The following is a 10,393-nucleotide window of genomic DNA, read 5'->3' as shown; positions in this document are numbered from 1 at the left end:
TGATCCTCGCAGTAATTTGCACTACTTGAGCAGTATTGAAAATAAGGCCTGAAAAAAATTGAGGCCCGTGTGGGACTTGAACCCATGACCTCTGCGATACCGGTGCAGCGCTCTACCAACTGAGCTAACAAGCCACCTTGGAGCTCGTCAAATAAACCCGTGAAGTGACGAATAAACGGCTAAGAATATATGAAAGTCATATATTTGAACTGCGGATAAAGACGTGAATGAAAGTGATCCTCGCAGTAATATGCACTACTTGAACAGTAGTGAAAAGACGTGAATATTCAAGTCTCGTACAGGCCTGAATTTTTCTCAGGCCTTATTTTCACTACTGCTCAAGTAGTGCACATTACTGCGAGGATCACTTTCATTCACGTCTTTATCCGCAGTTCAAATATATGACTTTCATATATTCTTAGCCGTTACAAAATAAACTAGTTGAATGAAAAGCGCTCGTTGATACCGTGGGGACTAAGAGTACCGATTTGAAAGATAAGTTTTTCTTCTAGAGCTTTGCGGCTTTCCCGAACTGTCTGATGCAGAGAAAGGCAGCAAAAAGCCATATGCTGCTTAGAATGATTAGGGAGATTAAGGGGTCTAGCGACTGGTTTGGATGCGTCCATCTTTCTACGTCGCGAGGGTGTTCTCGGAATCGGTCACCAAGTCGTCTTCGTGTTTCACCAATGTATGAGTTTCTGCAATAAGTACAAGTTATGCAGTAGATGACAATAGGGAACTTAAGATCCGAGGACGGCGGATGTCTACGACGAGGGGGGACTGAGAAGAGGTTGCCGTCGCAAGGCGTGAAAAATCCTTAAGAGACCAAGTCGAAGGCGGGGGCGGCATTGTTTATATATTTTCGATTTTTATCATAAATTACTTCAGTCATGGCTTCCTTTAGAGAGATGCGTAGCATTCTTCTGCAAAGTTTTGAGGGCAGAAGGCATAATTCAGCCATGTTGGCCGATTCTGGTCTTCTTGATGAACTCGAGCAACATGCTTTCTCAACAACAAGAGAACCAATGGCTCTCCATGGCGACACGGCCTATCCTCTGCGTGTTTACCTCCAGGTACCTTACAGAGGTGCAGAAATTACACCACAAACGGAGCTACACAACAAAGCCATGAGTTCCGTTCGCATGTCTGTCGAGTGGCTTTTCGGGGACATTGTAAATTATTAGATTACTAGAGGTTTTATGATAATTTGAGACTGCTGCTGCAGCATTAGCGTGAACATCTTCTGAAATTTTTGCATTTGTTCTTGTTGCTGTTTAGTTTGCTGCTGCATGACCTGCATCAAATCCTGTTGCTCTTTGGACTGCTCCTTCTTCTTACTTTCAGCCTCTAATCGCTGCTTCTGTAGCTGCATTTCTTCCATTTTCCATTTCTACATGAGATCGTTCTTTTCTCGCAAATATGCCACCATGTCACTGCCACTTCTTCGACGTTTTGCTCTTGCTGCTGTTTCATTCTCTAACTCATCTTTTCTTTGTCTTTTCTGTGTCCCGCCAAGGTTCTCTAGAGCTCTGTATCTCATTTCCGCTGCTTTGGCACTATCGACTTTCTTTTTGTCATTTTGCGCTGTTTCTTCAACCACAGCTTCTTTTTCTACTATCTCCTCAAGTGCTTTTTCAACGTCACTCAAATCTGTATCTATTCCACTTGCCTTTTCTTCATCTCGCATCTTTGCTCTAAATTTGTCGCTCAAAGGAGTTCATCGTTCTCTAACAGATCGCTTCGTCACTCTGAGTTGGGGATGTTGAAGGCTGTTCAGATTGTTCGCTATTTTATCCCAAATTTGGCCCCTTGCAATGCTTCCTTTCTTTGCCTTGAATGGTTCAAGAACGAGAATCTCCTGACAAAGAATATTGTCATGTTGTACAGTCCACTCCATGTTGGTTCTAAAGATAAAAGTCAAATGTTAACGCTTATTTTCTTTTTGTTTGTGTTGCATGTTGTTTGTCTTTTTTTTTTTTTTTTACTGCAGAAAAAACCCTTTTCTGTTCACCAAATATGCAAGGCACTTTCACTTTCAGAGAGGTTATCAATTATTAAGCGGGGAAGCGTAATTTGTGTTGAGTTTCACCACATTCATTGCTAATAACGTGAAGAAAAGAGAATAAGAGAACTTACTGAGCAATCTTCTTGGCACTCGTGTCGGCTGCAACCATGACCTGTTTAGTGGAAAAGGAAAAAAACATGTTTTTTCTCGAAAATTAGGTCACAGAAGAGTAGGCAAACGAATTAAATATATTTTTGACTCCATAATGTGCAAAATATTCGAAAATTTTAAAAGATATTTTATAAAAACACTGTAATCAACTCACGTTTTGTACGAAACGGCAAACTAGTTGTTTTGACGTCGCAGACAACACAGCTACGGCTGGAATTTACGGGGAACAGCTACCGAAAGTAGGTAAACACACATTCAAACTTCCGCCCGCCGTCGTAGACATCCGCCGTCCTCGGATCTTAAGATCCCTGCTACTACACGCCTAAGTATTTTGTTTTTGGCGGGCACGACGGGACCCATCCCAGTCTTACTCTTCTATTGCCGTCGCCATTCTAGCTTCCGTCCTGGTATCTTAAGTAGTTCCCTAATGGCGGAGGTGCAAGTGAAGTGATCAGTGATCTTGATCCTTTAACTCCCAGACCAAATTTGTACTTCTCCTTACTGTGAACCATACAATTCTTATGATGCTAGTTACGAGAATTTAGTATTGGATCAACTAATTATCCCCAAATCGATAGTTTTCTTTATTCTGATCACTTGACTGGTCGATATTGTATTAATATCGTAAGGAGAAATTCTGTCTTGGTCACTCATGGGAGTTACAGGGTTAATGGATCTCTTGGGTCCCGACATTTTCTCTACGTTATGAATGAAAGGGCAAGTTTTGCATTGGGAGCGAGTGCATTTGAAATTTCTAGGTCGGTCATTGGTTTGAAATAACTTCTGACCAAAAGGTTACCAATATTTTGTTACTTTTGAATGAAATTAGAGGAGGTTGCGAAGTGATAGTATTGAATTGTTTAGAAGTAATTTAAAGTTTTTAAGAATGATAGATTTAACTGCGGGGTTGTGAGGGTCAAATGTGGGAGTGAATGGAATGCAATCAGTATTTTCCTTCTCGGGCGTTTGTGGTGCTGACTGTCGATCAGTTTGTTGGTAGTGGCCCGCTTGAACGACAGAAATAGGGAAGCCACGTTCATCGAAAAACTGGCTCATTGCCTCTGGCGGACTTTTCCGAAAAATCAGAGTCGTCACTACGTTAACGACGAAGTCTGAGAAACTGTGAGAAAGGTACGGAATTCTTAACGTGTGATGGGTGCGAAGATGAATACAACAAATAGCTGTGTGAATCTGTAGGTTTGTAGTAAACATTAGAGCATAGACCGTTGTCTTCAAGCGAAATCTTGACGTCTAGAAAAGCTAAAGAAATGTCGGAAATTCCCAGGTATATTTTAGAGCCGGGTGAAAGGAACTGACGGCGGTTATAATTTAAGTGAGCTCTTCTCTGGTAGAGGAGATAGTAGCGATGCAGTCGTCAATGCAGCAACCGCAGAGTTCAGGTTTGCGGCTGTTGTAAAGAATGGAGAATTGGTGTTCGATAAACCCAACAAAAAGATTGGCGTAGCTGGGTCTCATTTTAGTACCCATGGCTACGTCATTAATTTGTTTGTAGTAGGTGACACCGAATGAAAAGCGACTGAGAGATAGTACTGGCTCGGCTTGACAGAGTAGTGTTTCAGAGCTAGGTTCCTTAACAGTGCGTTTATCGAAAAAATGTTTGAGGGTCCGGAGACCTTCATCATTGAGAATGACAGTATAAAGAGAAGTGATATCGATGGTGAAAAGAAGTTTGTTTTGGCTTTTCGTTCAGTCATGATTGTGGTGCAAGACAATTCTCAAACAGAGAATTCAGTTGTGTGTGGTACTCAGTTTATAGACCAATCATAGAACATGGTAAGGCAAAATAGATGTACACTTTTAGGTGTATGTTAGTCTTCATTTACTGAACATTCTTCCATTAGTTTCAAACACCAGGAATCTCAACTGAAATCAACCCTTAGAACAACACAGCAGATTTTTAGGGGAAAACCGTACCTGCTCAATTATACATTCATGGCGTTACATTCATACAAAACTGTTGATCAGTTTAACCCCAGTAATTAGCACATTTGACTTGTCTTGCAGAATTTTTTTTTTTTAAATCCATTAGAAATAACTTCCCATGTATATTGACATGATAGCTTAAATACTTCATTACATCAGCAGAGCCTTTGTCAAAATAAAACAAAAAAAAGAGCCACTTAAATTGAACCCTCCCCTCCTCATAATTTTCATTTACCCCTCCACCACTATTTAATAGACAATGAAATGACAAGAAATGACTCAAGTTTATTTACTGAGCAGCATACATAAAACTTGATTTACCAATCAAACTGAGAGCCTATAAAACACCAAACAACTCAAATTAAAACAAATGAGAAGCAATAGAGGTGGGAAGCCTCCAATGTAATTTCACAAAGCACATAGTCATCTGATCTCCTCTCCATTTGGTAGAATACTGTAATATAGAAATTATCATTAAAAAAGTGGTTTACTTTAAGTTGCTTCAGACACAACAATGAACAAAACAACAGACAATTCACAGGAAAAGCAGTCAGTTTCAGTAGAAAGTGAAACCATTTACATCTGAGTGCTGGGCTTGGCTGAGTACCTTGCTCGTGTTAATGTATATCTAGTGCCTTGGATATGAACTCTACGGCATCTTCTACAGTGAAAACCTTTTCAGCCTCTTCATCAGAAATTTCAATACCTAAAGAGAAAAATGCAAAAAATTAATTGTTCAATTTAAGTACTCAGTAGTCAGACTAAAATCATCTTCTGGTGAATCAGTCAAACACTGCCATAATCAGAATCTTACACAATGATCACTAGTTAACATTTTTCACAGAAGCAATTTTCTCACAAACTGTCTAAAGTTAACTTGTGTGGTCAAGAGGTCAAAAACTATCAAGCTATGTCAACTTTTTGCTTTAATAACAGCAAAAGTAGCTTGTCCACATCCTAGGATTTCACACTGTGCCCACAACACATTTTTGTTTTCTTAATTACAGATCATACAAAACTACTTAAAGGGGTTTCTTAGCTCAGTGATGCACAATGAAACCAATTTCTACTACTGTTGAACACTAGCCTGACAGCAGTTCCTCATTATTAGTGCTGCATGATGCACATCTCTTCCCCAGCTGGAAGATTTGAGACAAGTTTAGGAGAGGTTTAGAAGGGATCTGGCTCCAATAATGAAAGCCTGTAAGAATACTAGGGCTCTTTTCATGCTATATTTGTTATTAAAGCAAAATTTCTCACCAAATTCATCTTCCAGTGCCATGACAATCTCCACTACATCCAAACTGTCCAAACCAAGATCGTTGACAAAGTGACTCTTACTCGAAACCTTTACAAAAGAAAACGGCAAAAAAATAGAGTTAAAAAAAGGAAGTAAGATTTTTTTTCCTTTCAAAGTGTTGCCCACATAATACAACTAAGGATGACCACATGTCAAGCTATGTCAACACCCATACCACTGGAAATACCAACCACCAACAGAAACACAGAGGCATTCTGTGGAGGCCCAGGAGACTCTCAGCAGAAACAAATTTTGTCTGTGACAGGCCTCTGTTCAATTTGCTAGCAAGCAATTTAGATTTCAATTTTTTCTTTCCCTTTTTTTTTTTTTTGTTTTTTTGTTTTTTGTTATTCTAACTCAAAAGTGGCTTAAGCAAGCAATGACAGAATACATTAAAGGTTGCTGGTTGGGTGTGAGCAGCAAAAATTGCTCCCACAACAATTCTTAAATAAATTTAGTAAATTTATTAGCCATTCTGGTATATTTCACTTACAGCCAGGCTCCTTTTTTCACTATTACCTTGACCCTCTTCACCTTCTTATCTCTCCCCATACACTACCTAGTTTTGAGCACAGACAGGTGATGAAGATCACCATACGCAATCAGGAGATGCTAACGCAATTGAAATTCAAGAACTACATACAAGATTTTTTGTCATGAAAACATAATTGCTGTGGCATTTATGGTGGCATATTATACTTGGCTAGTCATTCTTTAGCATGCTAAACAATTCAATTCAAAAATAAGTTCTTGTCGATAAAATGAGTTCCTTTCAATATTTCACAACAATGTTTCTTGGAAAATGTCATTAACATTTCAATGCTCAGTTTGACATGTCAAATATTTTTGAAAATTTAGCCCTTGAGGGTCCACCATATCTGAAAGGGTTAAAACTGGTAAGTAAATAACATTACCATCTTTTAATCCAATAATCAGGAAATGGACTAAAGGTACGCGCTTCCAAATCAATTTTCAAGTTGCTCTTGGCGAAAATACTCCTGTAAGATCACACCGACATAATTCCAATAAAATGCAAAATATTCACCTTTTCAGGATTCACTTTGTCAAAAAGTTTTAAAACATCCATCGCCCGTGTCTGAATTTCGTCTCTTGTCAATGCCGTTCCTGCGTCAGCGAACATGCGAACACCCACAAGAGCAGGTCGCATTTTTTCAAAGGAGTTACTCCCAGGAAATGTACTCTGCAGGTGTTTGTTAGAAGCAAAGATTACTCGTGGTAAAGAGCAAACAAGGCGTGTGTGCCGTCCCCTTGACAAAGAGTGACAAAAGAGACCTCTACCAAGACGTCGACACATGCTGGTCGCCATTTTCAGTTCTACGACAACTACCTTGATGAATTGTGGGAATATCAATCGACATTAGTTAGGCAGGTACGTCATGTATGGGTAATTACTATGTCCACAATACATATTATGTTCAGTACTTTACACGAATATAATGTCCTATATCCTCACTTGGATGTTTATTTGTACCCAATTCATTGACCAGCTCCCAGTTGGCTTGTTAGCTCAACTGGTAGAGCGCTGCACCGGTATCGCAGAGGTCATGGGTTCAAATCCCGTACGGGCCTGAATTTTTTTCAGGTCCTATTTACACTACTCGTTTCAGTAGTGTTCTTTGCTGCGAGGATCTTCTAATTTCATCTCTCCACCGCAGTGCAAATATGTGAATTTTCATATATCTAAATTCTTCATTCACTTGGATGTTTATTTGTACCCAATTCATTGACCAGCTCCTAGTTGGCTTGTTAGCTCAATTGGTAGAGCGCTGCACCGGTATCGCAGAGGTCATGGGTTCAAATCCCGTACGGGCCTGAATTTTTTTCAGGTCCTATTTACAACTACTCGTTTCAGTAGTGTTCTTAGCTGCGAGGATCTTCTAATTTCATCTCTCCACCGCAGTGCAAATATGTGAATTTTCATATATCTAAATTCTTAATGTCCTATACTTTACATATAATATCCCACACACATACAGCCATACACAGCGATACAGGGCTATAAACAGCTATATACAGCTATACACAGCTAAACAGAGCTGTAGCAGGTAATTTAGTGTTAACAACTAGGTTGAAAACGTAAATTATTTACCGTAAAGGGTAAAAAAGCTGAAGTTTCGAGCGTTAGCCTTCGTCGGAGCGATTAGAGGAATTGTGGGTTGTGTGTGGATTTATATGTAGAAAGTGGAGCTACGCCATTGGTGGGAATATGGTGACGAGAAAACAGGAATAATGGCGTGGCGTGGCGTGGCGTGGCGTGGCGTGGCGTGGCGTGGCGTGGCGTGGCGTGGCGTGGCGTGGCGTGGCGTGGTGTGGCGTGGCCATGGGTACTAAAATGGGACCCAGCTACGCCAATCTTTTTGTAGGTTTTATCGAACATCAATTTTTTAGCCAATACCACGGCCCAAAACCTCAACTCTACGGTCGCTACATTGACGATTGCATCGGCGCTACCTCTACCAAAGAGGAGCTCACTCAATTTATAACCGCCGTCAATTCCTTTCATCCGGCTCTTAAATATACCTGGGAAATTTCCGACACTTCTTTGACTTTTCTAGACATCAAAATTTCAATTGAAAGCAACGGCTTATGTACTAGTGTTTACTACAAACCTACAGATTCACATAGTTTTTTTTTTTTGTTTTTTTTTTTAACAATTTTATTTACAAGACGATCACTTACACTACTTACAGCATTAATTACACTTACACTGTACTTGCTACTAACACTACTGATACTTACACTTACACAAATTATGCATACACTACATTACGATACATGTATTACAATACTATTAACATTAATTTAATTTACGGTTGGCGTGTTTACAAAGTTCTTTTCAATTAAAAGACAATCACAAGTAAACATAAAGGTCTCAAAAATGAAGTTAAGTATAAGTCTAACCTAAAAAACAGCAGTATGAAAAATTAAAGTAAAAAAGCCCACGTGCGATAAAATTTCGGAAGTTCTTTTTTTGCGGTCGCGATCTCTTTTAGGATTTCAAGTTTTCCCGTGATGAACAGTAGGAAGATTTGAAAATCTAAGATGTCTCCGCAAAGGCTTGTGCAGAAAATGTGATATTTGGCTAACAATAGGCAATAATTTAGGACTTGCCAATGCTTTGTCCTATAATGCCAGCCATAGAGTATATGACTTGTGGATAACGTTATTGTTTCATTTGTTTTTTGGTGCCACCAGTCTTGAAACAGAATCCAGAAGTCGAGTATTAGTGTGCAGTTTATTAATAGGTGATGCAACGTTTGTTTTTCTGTATTGCATAGGTTGCATAAGGGGCTCTCTGAAATGCCGTCTCGGTAAAGAGTGGCGCGAGTTGGAAGCACGTTATGAATCACTTTATACTGAAACATTATTATTTTAACTTCGTTTGTTACTTTAAATGGCATAAGATAAACGTTCTTGATGGTAGTTTTTGTAAAACCGCGGCGTAGAATTTTGGTTTCGGCAGTGGGAGGAACAAAGACGGTGTTTAAAAGAGAAGAGTAAATAGAACTGGTTCTTAGGCTGTTTACAGTAGTGTTCGCGTGTGTGACGTTTGGAATAGGGTTTGTAAGAATAGCTTTCCAGTCTTTTGGGATTGCGTTGACCAAGCCATAGTATGTGGTGAAAGGCACATTTAAATTAAATTTTGTGACAAATTCATGCCACTTCAAAAATTTCTGATTTTGGTTTAAAATGTCGCTTATCTTAGTAATACCGGCGTCATACCAAGTTTGGTAAAAGACAGATTTTTTTCCTATAAGAATTTTTCTGTTATTCCACATTATTTCGTTTGGAATCGATGCCCGTTGAGATTTTAAACTCGCAACAATAATCTAACACTTTTTTTGTAAAATGCATGAAGCTTATCATCGAGGTCTAGTGTGCTTGGTGTAAAGTTGCATTTTGTTAGAAAAGCAAGACCACCATGTTTGTGTAAGAGCTGGTTAGGAATAATTTTCCAGGAGGCTTGTGAGTCATCTTGAATTCTGTTGACCCAAGCTATTTTGAGTGCTTTTTCCATGATATTGAAATCGCACATTTTCAAACCGCCATCTTTCCTTTCTCCAATTATGGTGTTTCTTTTTATTTTAGGGGGTTTTCCTGCCCAAATAAAGTTGAAAGTTAGCTTATTTATTTCTTGGATATACTGATCTGGAACAGGGAGCACGGAGGCTGAGTAAATTAACTTAGATATCCCAAGTGTTTTAACTATGTTTATCTTTCCATACAGAGTTAGATTTCTCCGTTGCCAAGTGATTAGCATTTTCTCAAGATTACGTATTTTTTCACCGAAGTTCAGTCTATTAGCACTTTCTTGGTTATGAGAAAAATAGACACCAAGGGCATTGACAGGTTTTTTTGGCCATTTAAAACCAAAGGGTTCATCTATTCTGTCTTTCCATTCGCCTAACCACATTGCTTCGGTTTTAGTTGTGTTTATTTCTAGGCCAGAAAGTTCTTTAAACTCATTTAAAACCTTCAATAGACTCACGACGGAATCGAGGTCACGAACAAATACTGTTGTGTCGTCGGCATATTGACTTATTTTAAGCTCATGCTTGTTGACTTGGATACCTTTAATAGTAGGATCATTTTTTATGGCTTTAGAGAGGAGTTCTATGCCGAGAACGAAGAGAACGCCAGACAAAGGGCAACCTTGCCTGACTCCCCGCTGTAGGGAGAAAAAAGTTGAGGCATGACCGTTATTCAGAACACAGCTAGTAACATTATTATAAAAAATTTTTATCCAATTTTGGATGTCGTGGCCGAAGTTGAAGAGCTGCAACGTTTCTAAGAGATAGTTTCATTCAATGGAATCAAACGCTTTTTTGAAGTCCAAGAAAATGGCAATACCTTTTTGATTTGTTTTATCTGTGTAATGTATTAAGTCATAAATTAGCCTTATATTTTCACCAATGCAGCGGCCTTTAACATAACCAGTTTGATCAGGGTTT

General features: G+C 39.0%; 1 protein-coding gene and 2 pseudogenes across 4 annotated transcripts; all 3 read right to left on the bottom strand.

Moving 5' to 3' along the window:
* Nucleotides 1-1,092: 1,092 nt before the first annotated feature.
* Nucleotides 1,093-2,462, bottom strand: LOC113679885 (uncharacterized; annotated as a pseudogene). Its single transcript, XR_016180340.1, has 3 exons — nucleotides 2,331-2,462; nucleotides 2,137-2,177; nucleotides 1,093-1,904 (listed from the first exon to the last, which is right to left on the bottom strand). The product of XR_016180340.1 is annotated as an uncharacterized LOC113679885 (transcript).
* A 391-nt stretch (nucleotides 2,463-2,853) lies between these two features.
* On the bottom strand, nucleotides 2,854-4,271 carry LOC149038849 (uncharacterized; annotated as a pseudogene).
* Nucleotides 4,272-4,385: 114 nt separating this feature from the next.
* LOC113679887 (uncharacterized) lies at nucleotides 4,386-6,766 on the bottom strand. Of its 3 annotated transcripts, none has more exons than XM_027196864.2 (4): nucleotides 6,466-6,766; nucleotides 5,381-5,468; nucleotides 4,701-4,826; nucleotides 4,386-4,574 (listed from the first exon to the last, which is right to left on the bottom strand). In XM_027196864.2, the coding sequence occupies exons 1-3, from the start codon at nucleotides 6,745-6,747 to the stop codon at nucleotides 4,738-4,740; spliced, it is 459 nt and encodes a 152-aa protein (XP_027052665.2). In that variant the 5' UTR covers nucleotides 6,748-6,766; the 3' UTR covers nucleotides 4,386-4,574; nucleotides 4,701-4,737. The 3 variants fall into 3 exon arrangements, with proteins under 3 accessions (XP_027052665.2, XP_027052664.2, XP_027052663.2); XM_027196863.2 differs by having other exon boundaries at nucleotides 4,728-4,826; XM_027196862.2 differs by having other exon boundaries at nucleotides 4,386-4,826.
* Between the last annotated feature and the right edge of the window lie 3,627 nt (nucleotides 6,767-10,393).

The sequence above is a fragment of the Pocillopora damicornis genome, chromosome 10 (genome assembly GCF_964200805.1).
Source record: "Pocillopora damicornis chromosome 10, jaPocDami1.2, whole genome shotgun sequence".
Classification (NCBI taxonomy): Eukaryota; Metazoa; Cnidaria; class Anthozoa; order Scleractinia; family Pocilloporidae; genus Pocillopora; species Pocillopora damicornis.
The sequence above is the reverse complement of the archived record's forward strand: the minus strand, read 5'-3'. Positions and strand labels throughout refer to the sequence as shown.